This window comes from Colletotrichum siamense, assembly GCF_013390195.1.
Source record: "Colletotrichum siamense strain Cg363 chromosome Unknown KSG_Cg363_contig03, whole genome shotgun sequence".
Taxonomy (NCBI): domain Eukaryota; kingdom Fungi; phylum Ascomycota; class Sordariomycetes; order Glomerellales; family Glomerellaceae; genus Colletotrichum; species Colletotrichum siamense.
Genome location: NW_023501016.1, coordinates 5,743,241 through 5,764,498, shown reverse-complemented (window position 1 = coordinate 5,764,498; position 21,258 = coordinate 5,743,241). Strand labels below are relative to the sequence as shown.

The 21,258-nt window shown below is 52.9% G+C and overlaps 7 protein-coding genes across 7 annotated transcripts; 4 read left to right on the top strand and 3 right to left on the bottom strand.

Annotated features, from left to right (window-relative positions):
* Positions 1 to 1,162: 1,162 nt before the first annotated feature.
* Positions 1,163 to 2,011, top strand: yesY (putative rhamnogalacturonan acetylesterase YesY; the record flags this gene model as incomplete). Its single annotated transcript, XM_036637359.1, has 2 exons — positions 1,163 to 1,471; positions 1,556 to 2,011. 2 exons carry the CDS (start codon positions 1,163 to 1,165, stop codon positions 2,009 to 2,011), a joined length of 765 nt encoding a protein of 254 aa, XP_036497742.1.
* A 588-nt stretch (positions 2,012 to 2,599) lies between these two features.
* On the bottom strand, positions 2,600 to 3,675 carry CGCS363_v005509 (uncharacterized protein; the record flags this gene model as incomplete). Its single annotated transcript, XM_036637358.1, has 2 exons — positions 2,600 to 3,305; positions 3,368 to 3,675. 2 exons carry the CDS (start codon positions 3,673 to 3,675, stop codon positions 2,600 to 2,602), a joined length of 1,014 nt encoding a protein of 337 aa, XP_036498767.1.
* Positions 3,676 to 8,628: 4,953 nt separating this feature from the next.
* Hipk1 (Homeodomain-interacting protein kinase 1) lies at positions 8,629 to 10,401 on the top strand (the record flags this gene model as incomplete). Its single annotated transcript, XM_036637357.1, has 5 exons — positions 8,629 to 8,682; positions 8,746 to 9,276; positions 9,336 to 10,130; positions 10,184 to 10,256; positions 10,397 to 10,401. The coding sequence occupies 5 exons, from the start codon at positions 8,629 to 8,631 to the stop codon at positions 10,399 to 10,401; spliced, it is 1,458 nt and encodes a 485-aa protein (XP_036498766.1).
* A 1,949-nt stretch (positions 10,402 to 12,350) lies between these two features.
* BODG (Gamma-butyrobetaine dioxygenase) lies at positions 12,351 to 13,964 on the top strand (the record flags this gene model as incomplete). The annotated part of the gene is made up of 1 exon (XM_036637356.1): positions 12,351 to 13,964. One exon carries the CDS (start codon positions 12,351 to 12,353, stop codon positions 13,962 to 13,964), a length of 1,614 nt encoding a protein of 537 aa, XP_036497641.1.
* Positions 13,965 to 14,211: 247 nt separating this feature from the next.
* On the bottom strand, positions 14,212 to 15,615 carry CGCS363_v005506 (Protein SGT1-like protein; the record flags this gene model as incomplete). The annotated part of the gene is made up of 2 exons (XM_036637355.1): positions 14,212 to 14,724; positions 14,776 to 15,615. 2 exons carry the CDS (start codon positions 15,613 to 15,615, stop codon positions 14,212 to 14,214), a joined length of 1,353 nt encoding a protein of 450 aa, XP_036497639.1.
* Positions 15,616 to 16,199: 584 nt separating this feature from the next.
* On the bottom strand, positions 16,200 to 18,599 carry ERG7 (Lanosterol synthase; the record flags this gene model as incomplete). The annotated part of the gene is made up of 3 exons (XM_036637354.1): positions 16,200 to 16,511; positions 16,561 to 18,273; positions 18,336 to 18,599. 3 exons carry the CDS (start codon positions 18,597 to 18,599, stop codon positions 16,200 to 16,202), a joined length of 2,289 nt encoding a protein of 762 aa, XP_036497638.1.
* A 944-nt stretch (positions 18,600 to 19,543) lies between these two features.
* rec12 (Meiotic recombination protein rec12) lies at positions 19,544 to 21,077 on the top strand (the record flags this gene model as incomplete). Its single annotated transcript, XM_036637353.1, has 6 exons — positions 19,544 to 19,862; positions 19,916 to 19,982; positions 20,044 to 20,152; positions 20,200 to 20,286; positions 20,335 to 20,460; positions 20,589 to 21,077. 6 exons carry the CDS (start codon positions 19,544 to 19,546, stop codon positions 21,075 to 21,077), a joined length of 1,197 nt encoding a protein of 398 aa, XP_036497637.1.
* Between the last annotated feature and the right edge of the window lie 181 nt (positions 21,078 to 21,258).

Below are 21,258 nucleotides of genomic sequence, written 5' to 3'. Positions count from 1 at the left end.
ATCTGCAAAACATATTGTGTCGTCCCACAATTTCCACGAGTCACGGCTGTCAAATTCAATCACGGCCATCCCACGGGCTACGGCGTGATCGTGGCCGGCTCACCGACCAAGGCATCCCAGCTCCGGAGCCCCCCCTTCACTTTGCTTCTTTTGGGATGCCCCTCGGGCGGCTCCCAGTTCCACGATCCAGTTCTAGTCCAACCTCGCGCCCGAATCGGACGAACTGCGACGGTGAAATATGTTCCAAGGGCCGAACGAACTCCACTCCTCGTGTACTCGCCCCTGCTCGCGTTCCCAATCTACGTTTAATCTATCCGCACTGGAAGGATTTCCCCGCGATCTCTCTCGCTCACTTTTCGGATTCGCCCGCGAGAAGCTACAAACTGCCGTCCGTTCGTCCGGCATGCAGCGCTTCCTTTCCCAAGCGGGAGAAGACTGCCGCTGCAGCGTCCTGCGTCCTGCAAGTTTACGTAGCTAGCGTAGATCCGAGATCAGAATGGTCCCCCAGCTTTTTCCGTCGGAACGAAGCGTCGCATTTCAACCCATCCCATGTCAGTGCCCCCCTCACTGAACACCCCTCAAAAGCTTAGCTCCAATTGGAGATGTGCCAAGTACACAGCTTGCCATGGGCCACATTACAAGCTCTCCCTTCCCATTGACGGAGAAACTCTAAAAAAGTGCAGCTGCAGGCTGCGAATGCCCGTCCTGGCAAGCCTGGGTCCCCCGCACATCTCCGTGTTTCCCAGCATCATCCCCGGCGCGTCAGGGGTCTAACTTTTTTTGCTTCGCTGAATTCCACGCCGCTGTGCTATGTATGTGTCGAGACCAGCTGGCCACAGCTTGCATTGCACCGTTCTGTTTACAATGGCAACCCTGGCTCAACCGCACATCGGATCAAACGAACCAGAAGCAGAAAGGAGCGTCCGAACATCTGGTTGGTCGCATGGCTTGGCAATGCTGTTGACGAGGGTTAGGTTTGTAAGGGTCATGCAGCTCTGGGGGAAAGCTACGGAGTGTCTCTTTCCTTGAGTCTTGAAACCGGATTCGTATAAGAGGCCGAGATGGCTGCTCCTCGTTCCTCGTACCCGTCGGTGTTGTTTTGTGTATCTTGAAGCTATTCGACTCTCAGCCCGGACAACCCCCCCGTGTAGACTATCACAACATGAAGGCTCAAACCATCCTTTCCGCCCTGCTGCCGGCCATGGCCATGGCTGCGCCCCCAGCAGAGAAGCGAGCTGCGAAGCCTCCCGCTTTCTACCTCGCCGGTGACTCGACGACGGCGAAGCAGTCCGAGGGCGGCGGCGGCTGGGGCAACGGATTCCTCAGCTTCCTCAAGAGCCCGGCCAAGGGAACCAACTACGGCGTCAACGGCCGCACGACGGTGGACTACGTCAGCGGAGGCTACTGGGCAACTGTCAAGAAGGCCGTCACCGACAGCGTCAAGGACTTTGACGTCTACGTGACCATTCAGGTAAGCCAGACCTCTTCTGCTGCTTGTGCTTCATCAGGATACATCGTGTGAGAGAACAAGCTGTTAACGAAGACCGCCTCTTAGTTCGGCCACAACGACCAAAAGCCCGAAAAGAACATCTCCCTCGACCAGTACCAAGCAAACCTCGGCAACCTCGCCAAGGAGATCAAGGCCCTCGGCGCGACGCCCATCCTCGTCACCCCCCTCACGCGCCGCAGCTTCTCCAACGGCGTCGTGACGAACAACCTCGCCAACGAGCGCGAGCGTACCATCGCGGCGGCCACCGAGACCAAGACGACGTACATCGACCTCAACCTCAACAGCCGCAAGTTCGTGCAGGCGATCGGCGAGGACAAGGCGCACTCGTACAACCTCAAGGCCGACGACAATACGCACCTCAACGCCGAGGGCAGCGTCGTCTTTGGCCGGCTTGTGGCGGACCTGGTGTTGCAGAAGGAGACGCAGCTGGCGTCGTACTTTAACGCGAACAAGACGCTTAGCGATGAGATTTGGAAGGCGATTAACAGCTCGACTGTTTGAGGCGGAGGGTTTAGAGTTGGCGTAATTGAGGGTGTGGTTAGATGTAAATATTGTTAGATACAATGTACAAAGATTGAACGCAAACTTGGGAATTGCCTGGATGAGCACATGGACTAACCCGCGAGGCTTTTGGGCGCTGATTGTGAGACCTGGATTTTGCGAGCTTTATTATTCATGTGCTTCTTCAGGTCGGTGTGAATTACTGCCATGTAATTCTGCATGGGCCACCGAGTGACGAAAGTTCGCAATATCTCTATTTGCATAAGTCGTCTTATTCATGCCCCAAAGCCAGAGAGTCTTACTATTCAGGCAGACGAATTTGACTCAGTGTAATGACATTCTTTCACTTAAAAGTTTAGTGAGCCTATGACTTTCTTCCCCAATACGTTCACTCTCAGGTATCCGGGCAAGTAGACGCCTGACGACAACGATGATGCGGATAACGACAATGAACAGGGGGTGTAATAACAAGAAGAACGAAATTAAGAAGAAGACAATCATCCGCTCCAGTAGCAAAGGTCGGCTCAAATGGTCCTAGCAGTATTGAAACGTATATCATTTTGGAAAACCTTCAAATTCCTGAAGGCGTCATATAATGTGAACTATGGTAGTCTCCACACCAACATGAGTCTGCAATAGTATACCCACACCAACTCGTTCGTAAACAGAAGGTGTCACGCCGGATGACCTCTCGCGTATAAGCAGAACATACTGGTTCTTGTCGCCGGCCTCGTTGGCAACCTTACTCTTCCCAACAACCACGCACTTCCAACAACTTGGGTCGAACTTGTAAAGACTCGAATCGACCTGGCACTTCTCATCAAACTCGGCATCTTCAATCGCAAGTCGCCTTGCCTTGGCCACCAGTCGTCCATCCCATTTGGCATCATCAAAGCCTGGCTGAAACGGTGTCTCAACATCGCCCGTCCACGCCACTCCGCCAAACGGAATTTCCATGTATTGGATTCTTCCGATGACCGCCATCCATGACCATGAAGGAACTGTATGATTCGGTTCGTAGTTGATTTTTGACATAGAACCTGAGATGGTCGCTTGCCAGAGAAAGGTTCTCTCGAAATATGCCGAGATGATACCGTACTTGGCTTTCGATTTGAATGTGGAGCTTAGGCGTGTTTGCAGTCCGAGGATCGCCCTTGAGCGGTCAGAAGACTTCGTGAGTATAAGTCCACTGTAGACTCGATAAAGGTATTGTACGAGTCGGATACGTTCGTCTTTGTAGTGCTGGAGTCCGTACGTTGGGAAGTTGGAGTCGCCGAGAAACTGTGATTGTCGGCTATGAGAGAGCCACCAGTCAGTTGGACGTTTGCGCAGGTAGACCTTTTCGAAGAAACTCACTTTCCAAGCTTAGCTAGTGTCTCGCAACAGACACCCTCTCCGCACTCCCAATACACTTGAGTAGCGGTAAAGTGTATGGTTCGCCGTGATAACGCTCGTTCCTGGAGGACCCAACCACGTGTGTTCAAGATGGCTCTCTCAACATCTGCCTGGAAATTATCAATGGCTTCGGCCAGATAGAGAATTCCCTGTGAGGTCTGAATACCAATGGTAGACCTTCGAGTTTGATGGAGTAGAAATCCATCCAAGGACGACTTAGATGCAGTGGCTGCGATTGTTAAATACGCTGAGCTGAACACATCCTCCATTTTCCCTGCCTCTACCTCCCAGTCTTTAGCATCACCTTGGATAATGCAAAGTGAATCGATCCACAAATACTGCACTCCCAACGCGCGTGTGACTATGACTGCATCCCGGAAAGTCCTTGGTAAAGCGTGAAAGGGGATGTCTATCTTGAAGCTCTTGATGTTGTTCGCGTATGTGCAGACCCGTTCATCGTCGTTCAAAGCCCCCCAGCAGTGGCTAAGAGCAACGTAACGACCAAGTTTACTATTATCTGCCGTTTCAATGAGCCGCAGGCCGGGGCTTTGACTTGTCCCCACGTCAATAAGCCTCGTTGGTAGAATGTCTCTTTTTCTCACATCAACTTGACCAGATACGCAATGGTGGGAATGGTTGCAAATATCGATCCACTCATTGAGAATAGTGAGTTGCTGTGGACTACCCGGCCTGGGAAGAATTGGTAGGCCAAGCTGTGCTCCAGGTAGGGAAGAAGGGGGAAATTCTGAATGATGTTAGAAACTGACCTGTTCTTGCGAAAGACTACGTACCCGGGTCGAAGTACATGGATATAGCAGGAATAGCATCATGGGACAGCACGAATGCATGTTTATCAATGTCTGTGGATAGAGCCACAATGTCATCATGATTGGCCAGAAACTTCGAAAGACAGCGGTAGAGAAAGCGGCACATGGGACATGACAATGCGCCTCGATCTAAATCGTTGAGGCCCCGGCCCAACGACAATTGCAATGACGTAAAGTCAATGCTCCTGCAAGCAGCGCAAAACTCCGCCATCTCTGTTTCAGGTCTCAGTGTCGCCCATTCGAGACGCTTGATCAATGTGCGCGCCCATCTATTCTCGGGTATAGTTCGCCATTGGCTATCGAGCTTGCTTGTGCGCTTCATTGGTGAGCTCATGGCAATTTCCAAACTCTCTTTTAATCGGTTCGATCTGAACTTACTGGCTACAGAAAAGTCAGTTGAAGATTTATGTGCCAAAGTGGGTAACCAACTCACATTCTAGGAATCTAGTGTTATGGTTGTCTGTTTCAAAAGCAACAAGAGTATTGAAAAGGCGATTGACTCACGTACTGGCCCACCTCTGTCAGCAAACCTCGTGCATGTATACCATCAACCGTCATGACATACTTGGTTGAACGGCGACTCTAGGTCTTGGTCATCTTTCAATTGGGGAAAAGGTCCTGATGCTTGATTAGCCAGGATTTCCATGTCAGGAGCTAGATCGCTCAAGCTGCCCACTCGGCATTCGGATTTAATTCTTTCCAAATCCCTGACCAAGGCCTCAGCATCGGTGCGATCATATTCGAAAACAAGAAGTTTCTCGGAGATCAGATTGGCCAATTTCCCGACCACACTGTTGTTGCCGGCTTCGTCTTTCATCTCTTCAATCTGCATTCTCACAGCCTGGTGAAGTTTCAACCGGCCAGCTGAGTCCGACACCCAGAATCTCCATGTGTTCGAAGCTTTGAACTTGTTGTGTAGCCTTTTATGGCCGTTTGGACCGTGTCGAAGCCAGACTATGAACTCGAGGAAGACGCAACCCAAACTCCATATATCGTACTTTCTAGAGATTGTGGTCGTTTCCGGCAAGAAGAAAGCCATTTCTGGTGGTTCATACATGTTGGTGCTGTGTCTGGTAGTGGTACCTGGATCACGCTCCTTCGTGTATTCTTCGTGGACTTTCGCAAGGCCTACGTCGGCTATCACCAAGTTCCCCCACGAAAAGCCACTATTAGACCTTTTGGGGAAGTAGAGAATGTTGAGGGGTTTGATGTCTCCGTGGCGTACGTTTCGTTCGTGAAGCTTCTCGATGCCCTCGGAAATTCCAAGAATCTGATTGAAGGCCCAAGTGACCATCTTCCTGTCAAGCGTCCGTGGTTCATGCTTCCAGAGAGTCTTGAGGTTTCCTCCTTGAGCCCATGGAAAAACAAAGCATCTGTAATGCCCCTTCTTGTAAGCAGCTATAGCTCTTATCAAGTGAGGGTGGTCAAGCTGCCTCATCAATTCTAGCGTGTGCGTCTCCTTATCGTAGAACTTTTCCACATCCGTAGCGGTCGTCCTGGTACGCTGAACGGTAGTGACTTTCAACGCAACTTCAATGTAATCCTTCGGTGTTCCATCAGGCTTCAAATAAATTAGCGTTCGGTTTCTGTGGTCCAATTGGTGTGAACGTTACCGTGGCAGACACTGCAGAATCTTCTATGTGATCCACTCTTAACCCCAGCTGATAGACCTTTCCGAAGAGTCCAGCATCCTTCATGGCGTTCGGGATGACAACAAAGGGAAGTATGAGGTCATGGTCGAATTCGTACGTGAAATAACGTTTCTGGAACGTCGGCGCCAAGAATAGCCACTGGTCCCGCAAGAACTCTGCCTTTTTTCTTGAAGACAACGCAAGTGACCCTGTCGTCGGGTCTCCTTGCGAGCCAACTTTCTTCCCAGGGATCGGGAGACACTTGTCTGAAAAGCTAAAGGCGGTGTCCTTGAGAATTTCCCAGCACTTCTTGTCAGCTTCTATGTACACAAGTATCAAGAACACTTTTTTTGCCTTATCTGTAACATAGTTCGCTATAATGCTTTTGTCTTCCTCCCCGAACCTGAGCTCTTCCTTCAACGTAGCTTCTACCAGGCGTCTTTGGACCAATCCCCGAGCTGCCCTCTTCGGCAAAAACGGCTTGCAATGATCGCGCATGCTGGTGTCGGTACCTTCTGGTACCTGAGTCAACAGATTCTTGATGCAGTCGAAATCGACCATGTCTAGCGTGTGCTCCGTTGGCATCTTGCTGAAACCAAGGCGACGGCCTGTCTGAGAACAATGGCGAGTATCCCGTGTGTGTGAATGGAAGGAAAGGGGTCATCAACGTAGGACCTGCAAGGTTTAGTATCAAGTGATGTGTTCCAAGGTGCCGACCACATCGATTCGCCACGTCGACATCGGGAAGGATGATTCGCTTTTGTGCGTTGAGTCGACAGAAATGTTAGCACTGCGAGGGTGAGAGGGAGCAAAACTTGATGAACTTATGGCAGATGACTACCTAACCGGGAAATGCGCCTCGTCGCCTTATTGCCACACATGCGGGCAGCTTCTGACAAGGCGCAGCACGCCGCAGTAGTAGGCTTCTTTGCAAATCAGCCCAGATGTAAGCAGTTGGTTGTGTGGATACTCGAACCTCCACCAATGAAGCTGTAGGTTGCTTCATGTCGCAGCCTGCAGGCCTCAGTGGACTGGCCCATCAGGAGGTTGCCCTCTTATCCCCGCGACTAGCCGGATCCCTCTGACGTGTATCATGCGGCATGTGGAAATCTGCGGGTGAGAAATGACATGACTTTCCAAGCTGCCAACCAAATGCAGAGTACTTAAATGTGAACATGTCGGCGTGCCCGAGATGACCCCTCACTTTTGCGAATGAAGACGATGATCATGAAATGCTTTCCATCTTCGCCCAGAGAAAACACCAATCGAGGTGTCCTATCAAAGAAATCAAGACATATCGTACATGAGCAGTAAACAAATATTTTCCAGACAATGAGTATCCCTTCTGCATTGCATATGCAATATGCAGTCCACAAACCAATCTTGCGCCCACATGGTTCTGAAATGTGTAATTCCCATTGTTACTTCCAGCAAAGTCTGGAAACATCGTCAGTAGTCAGTAAGAAACGTGGCTTCGGCATAACTTGCTCTCGTGCTAGCAGACACAACTAGCTTCCGGGGTTTGCTCCAGCGACAGAGGTCGCATGGAAATTACATAGACGTCGTTGCGCAGCTCCAAACTCTCCATCTGAAAGCCTTTGTCCCTACAAAAGATTCGGAGATTCGATGCGAGATGTTCTGGCTTCTTGATAGAGCTGGACTGTATACGGCGTTCGATGCGTGTGGAGTCCATGGCGAGTAATGAAAGCTGGTGCCGAACAATGCAGAGCCAGCAATCAGAATCAGGGTTTTGAGGATGTTTGAGTCTGCGATGATCTTTTATTTTGAAGGGCTGCCCAAAAACTGCTACTTATATCCTTCCGTACTCCTTAGAATTGAATGCCGAAAGTTCTTCCGTGGGCAACAAAATGATATGAAATTCACCAATGAGCTTAAAATGTATAAACCGAAAATACTCGAAGCCTGGTGGGGGGCCACGCCCGTCGAGTTGGTTGCTAGGTACATGCAGGATGCATGTGTCACAGCCCCGGGCTTCTTCTCTACAAGTAGAACTCAGTCGCCTCACTTTGCAGCGCCAGTAAGCTTGATGGCGGAGACTGAAGCGAGCCCTCCAGCACCAAGAGATAGCCTTGAAGACCATCACCCTTACCAATCAGGCTCACCTGATAACCGAGCCTGTACGGCGACCCCGCAATACAACGACGTATGCTTACTATGCGCCAAGTTCTGCCTCACAGAGCCTGCCTCGACCGTGCATATCGTTATCCCATTCAGTGCAGACCGGTCTGCAGCAAGATGCAAGCTTCAACAGGAAACTGCATTTATCTCACCCACATTCCCTTATGGGCGATTTAATAGCACCTTTCTGCAGAAACTAGAGCGAATACAAAGGCGCCGTTGTGAAAAGAAAGGTGGGAAAGTAGCTACCCTCGAGGATGATAAGCACCTGAGTGGGCCGCGGCCCATGGAAGCCAGGACTATGAGACTGGATATGTTCAGCTCTTGAGAATGACGGCAGATATCGGTTGACCTGCCGCAGAAAATCAAAGACTAGCTACAGCCCTCTCTGGGTATAACTTATAAACGTTTGGTTTTTATCAAATGCTGCATTCTCCTTTTCTCCCAAGCTGTCGAAGCCTTGATATTGGGTTTGGTAACATATCTACGGCTCAGCCTGTAACTCGCACCTCGCCACATCTTGCCCTCGAATACTTTCGAAGGTCTACTCTTATCGTTGGACTAGGAGCGGGCCATCAACTTCATTGCAACCAGTGGGTCCTTCGGGCGACATAATCACTTCAGCATGGGTCCTGAATCTGCGACTGGACATCTTGGTGCTCCCGTAGACGTTTCTAGTGTTTGTGCGGCCAGAGCTTCAGCTGGTCAAGGAGATCACCCAGTCGTGAAACTAATTGACCAGAGGCTTATCAAACCGGACAAAGATTCGTCGGGACAGAACTCAAATTCTTTCCTGCCTCAAAGCGAACTCACAAAGATATTCGGAGGCAAGAATATTCATGAGATACTAGACTCGGTTCGAAAAACCGCCGGATGCAAGCATGATCCCATTAACGCCAAAAAACACATCTGCGGAGAGGGAGGGCACAACCAACGCATCAAGATATTCGCGATTCTTATGTTCATCGACAGACCCTGTTACATCGTCAGCTTTATTCGAAACGGCATTTCTGACGACAAACTTCCGCTTGATGCTGCGACACATAAGGGTTGTTTCAAGAGCTGGGAGTCTCGCCATGTATGGACCTTTTGCCAGTGGCAATATAAGGTCCTCGCGCCCGTATTCGACTTCACCACAACGCTGCATTGCAAATTCAGCTGCAGTCATATTATGCCATTCCTGGATGCCCTGGACTTCAAGAAATCAGGAGCACACGGAAGTGTGTCCAAAATCAGAATTCATCGGGATCATCAAATCTGGAAATCACAAGCAGTGAGTTCGCTTATTTGGAAAGTTTACACGAGAGATGTTTCTAAAGAACTTTGACGCAGGATTGCCGAGAAGTCTATGCCATCAAGTCTTTCCACCGTAATGATAACGAAGACTTTCGGATGGAAAGAGACGCGTTGGAGAGATTCAGCCGGCCGAATGTGACTCATGACAACCTAATTGAACTGCTGTTCTCCTACGAGATAGGAGCAGACCAGTTCATGATCTTTCCATGGGCAGAGTGCAATCTACTAGAGTTCTGGAGGAAATATAAGAGTCGACCTTCGGAGCAGGACGACTTGATCTGGCTCATCAAGCAATGCCGTGGACTTGCTGATGGTTTATGCGAGGTCCATCGGTACCACGAAAAGGACGATGTCAATGAAGGCGACCTCGACAGTAAAAGGCTAGGTCGTCACGGAGATATCAAGCCGAGGAACATACTCTTCTTCAATTCACAAAGTCAACGCGGGCGTCTAGTTGTTGCAGACTTCACACTCATGCGCTTCCATGCCCCTAATACTGAGCATACCGACGCGAAGGATGTTAAGGGCTTTTCGAGGACATACCGCCCGCCTGAGCTGGATTGTAAAGAGGGGATTTCACTGAGCCAGAAATATGACATCTGGACATTGGGCTGCGTTTTCCTGGAGTTTGTAACATGGCATCATGTTGGTTACGATGCGCTCTATGAGCGATGTTTCCGGCAATCGAACGGTTTGGACTATGAGAGCTTCAGTGAAGTGCGGCTTAGGGACGACGACGAGCCGTATGGCCACCCTGACGACAAATTCTTCAACCGCGATGAAAGCCTCCAGAACAATCCCAAGGCCATGGTGAAGAATTCTGTCAGACGAGTAAGTGGGATCTCGCACTAACACCTTCATCTAACTCACCTAACCATTTGTAGTGGGTCGACTTCTTGAAACAACACCCCAATGCTTCTCCGGCATCGAAAGCCTTCCTCACGTTCATTCTGGGGCGTATGATGGTGATTTCCCCCGACAATCGCTGCTCCATGAAGACGGTGCGGAGGGAGTTGGAAAGCCTTCTTGATGAGCGCCAAGATCTCGACTTCTTCCCTCCCGAACCATTGAGCCCATTCCCGCCAATTTTCAAAGAGCATGATAGGTACAAAAGACCTGCCACTGGGGATCCAAGCTATTCCCTGGTTACCTTGTCAAATTCGAGCATAGACCAGAGAGCGTTCGAGGATATGAATCTTCCCTCCATGAGAGGTGGTGTCCATCCGCAAGATAACGAAGAGAATCCCCAAGCATCACCCCAATCACAGCTTGTTGTCGTTGACAGGTCGGACAATCATGAGCAACAAAACAGTCAAACCTCTGACGGTAGTACCAGAGGAACGCAGAAGTCTTCCGGTGCGAATAGGACGGTGGCACATGGGGAGAACAGAACTCGAGACAGGCTTGTCAAATTAATAGGCCGCCTGGTTCCATCCAAGATTCGGAATCGCCTGTTGGTCACAAGAAACAGAGCAAATACCTTAGACTAACAAAGCTAGCTAGCATTACTAGAATTTTCTTTATAGGAAGCACTTTTATAATAACATTTAATACTTAATAAGTATAATAACCTCTAATAGAGACTATATACTAACGTTTCTAAAAGAATCTATTAATAGTTTAAGCTTATATAGGAGGACTAATAGAAACTTAATAGTTTTATACGACTTAAAGACGTTACCTAGGTGCAAGATACGCAAGCATTAAGAATTCTGTCTAATAGAAGTAGTCTCTGCTTAGTAGTAGCCTAATACTATAATAAGTCTTTATTAAGAGCCTTATTCACCTGTTTCTTCTAACACAGTCCCTATATTTCTTAGAGGCTTACCACCTATCTTTTATGCGCTAGACCAACTATTCTTCCTGTTAGCTCAGGCATGCTTCGCTGTAGTTATCATACTATAGTCGTCGTCGTCATCATTGTCATCGCCGTCGTCGTTATTTCTATTAGCGTCGTCATTACTGCCGTTGTTAGGTTTATTAGCATCACCATCATCGCTACGTCTATCCACTGTTGTCTTCAATCGGACACTGGAATTGTGCTCATCATTGAGTAGACGGAATGAAACCGCGTAGACACAAAAGCACCAGAAAGACCTGTTTATATAGTGTGTTTGTCATCCCTGCACGTTAGATGAGGTGTAGCCGCGACAGTCGCTAAACAAATATTCACAGAGATGAAACGGGAAATCGTAAAGTGGAGTTGGAAATCAAAGAGAAACAAAACTGAGGCCCTCTACGTTCCAGACGCTTTCTTCCCACAGAGAGATTGATAGCGGCGGTCATGTGAAGGAGGCTAAGTTGCGCCGCATGTTATTCCCGTCGTCCGGTTGTGGCGCTTGAAGGAGCAGTGGAGGTCATGAGGTCGCTAATAAGCTAAACACATCTTTAGCATGTGAAAATTTGCATTAAGTAGTATTTAAGCTTGTAGGTGTAATTAGTTTATGTAGTGTTATTGATTGTGAATCTTTGAACAGTTGTAATGAACAAGTTGATGGGAAATGTTGCGGGAAAAAAAGGTGAGTATGTATCTGAAGTTGCGGTGCTGATGAAAAAGATAAGATTAGATCTTGCGCTGCCCAGGTGGTAAAAATTCATGTGAAAAACAGAGCGACTCGCTCCTCGATATGGCACAGTGCCTCATTCCCCCGCCTCTTTGTTTCCCCAGAATTGCCCTCCGACCGAGGTTCGTCCCCTCCTTACGGCAACTAGCTTCCCTGGAAAAGCCCGTAGCTCCCCTGAGGTCTCACTTGCTGCTCCCGTCGCGGGGCAGCTTTTCGGCAAGACATTGGGCGAACCAGCGCGAACCCCTGCCCAGTGCCCGCTCGTAGCTCTTCAGATCGTGCCACTGTCCACTTATTTCTTCTTCCCGTCGCCCATCCACCCCGCCTCGGTTCTCGACACAGCAGCAGACCATGGAATCTCCCTCCAGCTAGAGTGCAAACGTCTCCAGGTCCAACATCCTTCATCAGCTGCAGCGTCGTGCTCGCTGTTCGCCTCGTCTCTCCCCCCTCCATCCTCCCTCGAACGCACCAGTGACGACGACCCGCCATGAGGACCTCAATCTCCTCCGCGGCGCGCGCATCGCGAGCCCTCAATGCGACGAGGCCGGCCTCTGCGCTGTCCTTCAGCTCACGCAGTAGTCCTTACACCTACGCCCCCACCGCGCGCATTCACACAACCTCCCCGAGACTTCAAGGTGCTGAGGGCGCAGTCGCTTCTCTTCGCCAGGTCTTCGGTCGCCAAAAGCCAGAACCCCCCGCCTCCGAAGCTTCAGAGTCTCCCGAGACCACCACCTCCTCCGAATCCGACCTCCTCGAGCCCTACGAACCCCTCACAACGTCCTCCACCCTCGCCGACCTCGACCGCTCCCTCCGCACATACCTCCGCAACGCCAACACCCTCACGACAGCAATCCGCCGCGAGCGTAGCCGCATCGCGCAACGATGGACCTACGAGCTCATCTCCGACGACCTCATGCAGATCCAACGCCCCTTCGACTACGACAACAAGCCCAGGCTCCTCAGCGCAATCTACCTGCGCGACCGCTGCCCCTGCCCGCAGTGCGTCAGCCCCTCCTCCGGCAACAAGTCCTTCTCCTCCGCCGAGATCCCCGAGGCCCTCAAGTTCGACACCGTCACCAAGCACCCCGACGGCTCCCTCCACATCACCTGGCAGCACGACATCCCCCGCGCCGCCGCCGCAAACCACGTCTCCGTCTTCCCCGCCGCCGGCCCGCAGAGCATGTCCCGCATCGCCACCGAACACTCCCTCCCCTTCGCCCCGACACGCGTCTACTTCACCAAGGACCCCGTCAAGCGCCTCCTCTGGGACAACGCCATCCTCGCCCCGCGCCTGCGCACCATCCCCTACGCCGACTGGATGGCCGGCGGCGACGCCTTCCGCGCCGGCGCCCAGGAACTCGCCGCCACGGGCCTCGTCTTCCTCACCGGCGTGCCGCACTCGGAAACCGCCGTCGCGGACATCGGCCTCACCTTCGGCGCCCTCAAGGAGACCTTCTACGGCCGCACCTGGGACGTCATCTCCAAGCCCGACGCCGAGAACGTCGCCTACACCTCCTCCTACCTCGGCCTGCACTCCGACATGCTCTACCTCGAGTCCCCGCCCCGCATCCAGCTGCTGCACTGCCTCGAGAACTCGTGCTCCGGCGGCGAGTCCATCTTCAGCGACGCCTTCTTCGCCGCCCGCGAGATGCGCAAGCGCCAAGCCACGCAGCTCAGGGCCCTCGGCGAGGTCAAGGTCCCCTACCACTACTCCAAGAACGGCTTCTTCTACCGCCAGGAGCGCCCCGTCTTCAAGTGGGCCGATGATGAGAAGCACGTCCAGGACGTCTGGTGGTCCCCGCCCTTCCAGGCGCCCTTCCACATCCCCAAGAACAACAAGGAGCGCGCACGCTTTCGCGAGTGGCACAGCGGCGCGCGCATGTTCCAGAAAATCCTCGAGGACGAGGCGCACATGTTCCAGCGCAAGCTGCAGCCCGGCGAGTGCGTCCTGTTCGACAACCAGAGGGTGCTGCACGGGCGCCGCGAGTTCGACGCCGGGAGTGGCCGTCGTTGGTTGAAGGGCACGTACGTCGCCAACGAGGATTTCCTAAGCACGTTGAACAAGTTGCATGAGTTTCGCTATGCAGAGAGCCGAACGTAGTTGCATACTAAGAGCATATCACGATATATCCAGATACCATATTTAAGTAGACTAACGACAGATGGCATTCTGTCTCTTGCATGTTAAAACACTCTCAACTGAAGAGAAGCTACTTTTTGACTACCCGATGATACCAACGCCACGCCTTGAGCTTGGAGCTCTGATGCCTTGATAGATAACGTTCCGTGATCCCTTTCATGAAAAATAACCCGACAACCGACCAACACTCAATACACTAGACCATCTCCTAAGCCTCCCACTTCTTGGCTTCGACTCCTTCAGGGGGCTGCGTCTCAACGGTACGGTCCTTGACGTCGTTCCAATCCGTGCTCAGAGCGGTGCCGTTGCTCTCGGTGAAGCTCTTCATCATAGCGCGCTGCTGCTCCGGGGTCGCGCCCTTGTACAGGCTCTTGAAGAACAGGTTGATGTCCTTGTCCTCATCATCGTCCTTCTCGTCAGCCAGCACCGTGTCCCAGTTCTTGGCGCCGGACTTGGATGAAGTTGGGTAGGATGGGCCCGCAGCGGGAGCAGGGGCGGGCTCGACAGGCTTCGCAGGAGCGGCAGGGGCCGGCGTCGTGGTTGTGGTGTTCACATCGGAGGGGTCGGCTTTGAGCTTGGGCCACTTAAGGACGGCAGCTTTCTTCAGCTGGAACTCGACCTTGACAGACTTGACGCTGTGCTTGCTGCCGGCGGGGTCGATAGGGCCGTAGAGAGGGATGGTGTACCAAGGTTCGTGGCCTGGGATGTGGCTCATACGAATCTGTGAAACGTTAGTTCTCGTTTGGATGCGGATGCCAGAGTGTCTGCTCACCTCCTTCTCTCCATACTCAACCTTGAACTCGTCCTTAGGGACATTCTTGACATAGACGGATGCCATGACATCGGTGTTGGTCTGGTAGAAGTCCGTACGCACGTCAGTCTGGACGGCAGGCTTTCTGACCGACTCAGCCGCAGCGGCCTTGATCTCGTCCTTATCCTCCTTTGCGGCCTCCGTGTCCGCAGCCTTGTCAGTCTTGGCGGTCGCAGCCGCCGCCTCCTCCTTCTCAAAGTCATCGATCGAAACATTAGGCGCAAAAGAGGCCGTCACCTTCCTCCTCTCATCGTCCGCAGGGAGCTTGTCCATCTGCCCCAGAATCTGCATACGCAACGCAACCGCCGCATTAAGGCCAGCAGGCGCCGTATCCGCGAGGTAGCTGTTCCCCTGGGCCAACTTCTTCTGTTCTATAGCCGTTCTGTAATCCAAGATGGTCTGCTTTGTGGCGGTGGAGAAGCCTCTCTCGTCGGTCTCGGGCTTCCTAAGGGCCGGGTCGGACAGCGAGACGCCGGCCTGCTCGGCCATGCGCTGCACCCACATCGCGCAGGCGTCGGCATCGGCGAGGCGGCCGAGGCGCATGTAGGCAACGGCACGGCGGTGTTGAGCATCGCGCATGAGGTCGCGCTTGCCTCGAGCAGCGGCGGCGGCGTAGGAGAAGTCTGCGTCGCGGAGGGCGCGGGCGAAGTCGCCTTTGCCAATGTGGGCCTTGGATCTGGCGGCGAGCCAGAGAGGGGAGCGGGAGGTCTTGAGGGCGTCTGTGAGTTTGGCGATGGCCGTGTCGTAGTCGCGCTTTTCGAGGGCGGCCATGCCTGCGCTGGCGGCTGTGCTTCCAGACATGCTTGGCGGGGTTCGGGTTGGCTTTGCTTCGTGGATGCGGATGCGGATGGATAATGTGTGGTGTGGAAAAAAACAGAGATTGCAAGCGGCTCGTGGTGATTTTAAATGCCTACGAGTCCCTTGATCGACGGCAAAAAGTGTAAACAAAAAAGGGTCAATGGAAGTGTGGTAAAGCAAACGGGTACGGGCCCAAAGGGTGCTAGATGAAGCAAACGGTGAGGTTGCCTTGCGGAGGGGTCAGACTGTTCTGGAAGCTGTGGTGGGGCCGACTGTGCGATTCTGCCGGCAAGCTTGGGCCACCCCGCATTCTGGGCTGCGACCGCCTTTTTCTGACCGAGACCGTTGGTGGCTTGCTCACCGAAGCCGTTGCCCCTCACCGACTGCTCCTTCAATGGATCGGTAGCCACTGTGACAGCACAACTCACTGCTGCAAAGCTCCCAACAAAATCAGCCTCATTGCATAGCAAGAAGCGAATCGCAACTCCTGAACTTTGTTCATCATAACCCTACGTCATCATATATCTCATTAAGATTAAAAATACTCTAAGATAGGTATGCTTGAAATGGCAATATGCTTTATGCCCTTACTCCTTGCCGCTGATGCCAGGCGTAATCTTCTCGTCGGGATATTTGCGCGCAAACATGCCGAGCGCTTTGATGGAGAAGCTGAACTTGTAGTTAGGGTAGATGATAGTGCAACTCTTGTTGAAGACGCCCTCCATGGACTCTTGCAGCCACTCGCCATTGGCCTGCTGACGGTCCATGAGGAATTGGATGCCCTTGCGAAGGGGTTCGATATTGGGATACTCGGCCTCCATGAGTCCGATCAAGGCCCAGGCGGTCTGCACAACCAGAGAACCGCTGGGGTGCTCGTGGTACTCCGAAGTCTCGCAGGCCTAGTCATGTCAGTCGACAGTCCTAATCCACACGGGGTGGAATCCTTACCTTGTAGCTCTCGGACCAACCGCCGTCCTCTCTCTGCTTCGAGACAAGGAAGTCGCAGCCCCTCCTCGATACCTTGCTCGTCTCATAGATATCGCCCACACTGGCCAGACTTTCTAACGCAAACATGCCGGCATACGTGAAGCAGATACCCCAGCTGCCGTACCAGGAACCGTCGAACTTCTGGTGGGACCGAATCCAGTTGACGGCACGGTGGATGAAAACTCTAATGTCTTCCTTGCGGTAATCGGGCCAGTACTTCTGGAAGAGCGAGAGCGCAGTGACGCAAGCAGTCGTGCACTCGGGGTAGTCGTACTCGATCATGATACGGCCGAAAACCTCGGCGGCGTTGAGCATCTCCATGTACTCACCGCCGCGGCGCTGCTCGTAAGAGCCAACGCCACCCGTCTCGTTCTGGTACACCAAGATGCAGTCAATCGCGTCAAAAATGCGCTGATCGTCCAGAAGCTGAGGAAAGCCCTCGGTCTTCTGGAGCATGATGACAGATTTGAGTGCCTCTGAGATACAGTCACTCACAGCGTAGCCCTGCTCACGGTTGCTGAAGGGCCAGCCACCCTTACGCTGCTGACGGTAGCACTTGTCCGAGTCCTTGCAGTTCTCGCGGATTTGCTGACGGTCGAGGAAACCCAGAGCCTTCTCAAGCATCGGGCGCCACCTAGCCTCCTTCTCGAGACCGGCTGCGACAACGCCCTGGATCATAAATGCAGTGTCCCAGCATTGCACACCGTTGGTACCGTTGCCAAGCATACCCTCGGCGTTGACCCAGAGAGAGTCCTCGAGTCTCTCGGTGTGTCGGCGAACAGTGTAAGCACCGGGGCCGTCGCGGATATAGCAGACGACATGGTTCATGGGGCCGTTGACAGGCGCCAGGCCGAGGTAGTCGGTGTTGGCGTCCTCCATGTCGACCAAATCACTGGTCCACGCCTCGGCCCGCTCCTTGATGTAGTTGGTGCGCAGATAGGGGTTCCAGACCTTGACCAGGAGCCAGTTGACGGTGTTGAGGAGCCAAGACTTGGGGTGGTAGTTATCCACAGGGGCGATGTCGTTTCGGTGAGTCTTCCAGTTGATCGCTGCCCAGGGCTCCACAAACAGCTCCTTCTTGAGAGAGCGGATGACGTCCGTCTCTTCGACACTCCAGCGTCGCGAGTAGATGTACGACATGGGCAGGAAGACCTGACGGATGTGGACCCACCACCTCCAGGGGTGAATGGGCACCCAGTTGGGCAACAGCCAGATCTCGGGGGGTACGGGGTTGACAATCTCCCAGTCGACGACACCGAGGACGGCAAGCCACCACTTGGACCAGTGAGGTCCTTGGGTCGCGCCGCCGAGCTCGTGGAGTCTCGCTCTAGCCTTCACCATGACAGGTTCCTCCGCGTCAACTCCAAGTAGTCGCAAAGTGGTGTAGTTCAGGGAGGTACCAAACACAGTGCTGATGCCTTCGGTGTGAAGACCCCATCCGCCCAACTCAGGGTGCGCGCGCGCAAAGAGGTAGTTCTTGATCTCGGTCGCCTTCGCAGAAGAGATGGGCGACTTGGTGACGTAGAGCGCAATGACGGTACTCGGGAGGAGGAACATGGGGCCACCGTATTCACAACCCCAGTCGCCAAAGGGCAGTTGGAGCTTTTCGACGTATTCAAGACCATTGAGGGTAGCTTCGAGGGGATTTTTGGGTTCGGGGAGGACTGGGAGGTCCTATACAAGTACAACAGGTTAGTGGTGCACTTGGCGCATGTCGCGTGAGGGGCTCTACTGACAGTGGGGAGACCCAAGAAGTACTTGTCGGCGGCAGTCTGCGGCCACTCCTTGGAGGCTTCGTCGTCCTCGAGATACTTCCAGATATGGCGACCGTCCTCGTCCTTCATGCGCCACTTAGTGCGATCCGTCTTGGCCTCGATGCGGGGTCTCTTGGGCCATTCCTGCTCTGCGATGGCCTCCGCGACACGCTTGCGGGACTGGATAGGCTTGAGGCTGGTGCCGTTGCTCGAGGCCACAGAGGGCGCTTTCTTCTCGACGACCATTTTGGCGGTGATTCGAACCTCTGGGAAAGCAGTGTGAAGGTCCGAGGGTCGAGAGAAAGGTGTCGTGAGCACGGAAGGGGGGCGGAAGGCGAGAGGCACCTTGGTGACGGTGGGCGTTCATGCACTTATTAAACAGCGGCCCAGTCAGCACACAGAGCGCGGTCCCCTGCGTGTCTCTCTGAGGCGGTGTCCAGAAAAAAAGTGACCAGACGATAAGATGCATGTGCTCGGCGATAACCCACCACATCCTCGTACGACACCCCTGCTCCAATCATGATTTAATCAGCACAGGGGGCACCTACCAGAGCGCTCAGGGGTATTCCCCCCATTGGATCACTGGGAAAGCAGGTCAGCACTCAATCAACTGCTTCTAGGGGGACGCCAAGGCAATATCCAATTCAAAAAAATTCGATCTGTTCGTCTCTGCAATTGACTTTTGATCATGTACATCGCCAATTTGCAGATCATGGACACATGCAACTCCAACCTAACGTAAACGGCTACGCTTAAGCGTTTTTGACAGGTGCCATGTTGCGGGCGGCACCAGGGGGCCCTTTGGGATAAGCTTCAGCGGCTTCGGGTGCCTGAAGCCTCTGTGGGCACGAACCAGCCCACGGTCCCGTCCAGTGTCGTTTTTTTGTTTCGTCGGGGCGATCTGCCGGTTGACTTCACACCACCAGGGAAGGAAGCCACCGATGCTCAGGCCCTTCGGTGTGCGGTGCCTTCCTTCTGTGACGGTGAGGGTGCCGGCGGGCGTCATCCCATTGGCCAATCGCTGAAGAGGTGGGGCGGGTTTCGTTGTCTTTCAGCTGCGATGGGCTCCCCGCCATTTGGGGGAATTCGTATCGTGATGCACCAACATCCATGACGGTCTGGCGTCCGCCCTCAAAGTTGCGGGAGGTTCGTTGAGGTACAGCTCAAGTCAGGCAGTCTTCGTTGACCAAATGGACAATGCTACACTCCACATGACTGGTCGTCGTGGCCAACTAACCCGACAGCCTGCTTACCAGTCCAGCCCCATCGTCGACATACCGGATCCAGACCCAGACAACAATGTTGTCGGCATAGCCATCGCAAAGCTGCAGGAGATACTCATCTCTGTCTACCAATCACTCGAGAACAAGGAAGTCCTCCGTGTGCCCTACAAAACCCGTCCAGGGTCTCGGAGGAACCCTCCTAGCGCAGCCCGCGCAACCCGCTCTCGATCCGCGCCTTCCGTCCTCCAATTTCCTGGCCGGACTGAGAACGAGAGCATCAAATTCGGTATCCGAGTCTGAATCTCCACTGTTGGGTCTTTGGCTGACGAGCCCTACCAGCCCAGGTGTTGAAGATCATCCACCTATCTCACAGCTCCCTCCTGTCTGGGAATCCGGTCACCAAGAGGTCTGTAATTATCTAGCCTCCCTTGTCTCAAGGCCTGGTTGCTGAAGGCGAGAGATCACAGGAACTTGTTCTACCAATGTCCCGATCTCTTCAAGACTCAAGCAATTGTCGATGGCCTGGTCGACGACATTAGTCACACCTTGGGAATGGGGCGGGATGACTTGAATATTGTCAGTACCCCCCTCCCCATACCTAACCAAGGCTTACCCCCTCTTAGGTTGCCAGTGCCAAAGGGCTTTTGTCAGGACCAATTACTTTGCATATGAGAGACTCGTCTAGTGTGAGCGCCTCTGCGAGCGATACTGTAAGTCTCATCCTCGTCATGGACCGTAATCCATCTAATGCAAGCCAGGGAGTCACAATCCCGACGACGAGAAACATCTCGAAAATCGATTTTCAGCATGCTGAGTGGGTGCTCGTAGTCGAGAAAGATGCAAGTCCTTGCAAGATCCCTGGTCAAGATGGCATGCTGACCAGCGTAGGCCACCTTCCGAACTCTCGCTGCTGCACGCTACTAGGACACGTCATCTGCCGGGCAAGGTATTCTAATTACGGCATGTTCGCTTTGATTCGTGGTATTTGATGCCATTCTAACATCATTATCAGGGAAAGGGCGTTCCCGATCTACAAACGAAGCAATTCCTTCACCTACTTCACTCGGCCAAGCCAGAAATCCCCATCTACGGCCTTGTTGACTTTGATCCGTATGGCGTCAATATCATGCGCTGTTACAGCCATGGATCCCGAGGCCATGCTCATGAAGTCGGAGTCACTGTTCCAAGCATGCAGTGGCTTGGAATCAAGAGCGATGATCTTCTTGGTCGCCGGGATCTGGAGGTCGACGACGATTCTGCCTTTTCCAGGCAACAGCAATCTGAAAGCAGCTTCGATGCAACCGATGCACTCAAAGAAAGAGACCGAAAGATTGCGAAAACCTTGCTGAGAAATATATCTGCCGACTTTGACGAGTACAACATCGAGTGTCGAAGGGAACTGCAGATCATGCTATTTTTGAACGTCAAGGCAGAGATACAAGCGGTGGATGATGCCGGTGACATTTCAAACTGGCTGGATGTACATATGGCGAGAGTTTGACTTCGGCAGCGCGGCGTCTGGTTTTCTGGGGGTTTTGCTTTTGTTTTCAATGTTGATGGTCGTCATTTAGACTGGCGCATGGTTCATCCCGCCGAGGAGGCGGCAGCGCACAGTGTAGAGTACGCACTATGATTTACGCACCGTGTTTCCACCCACCATCACTCAAAAATTTCTACTTCAC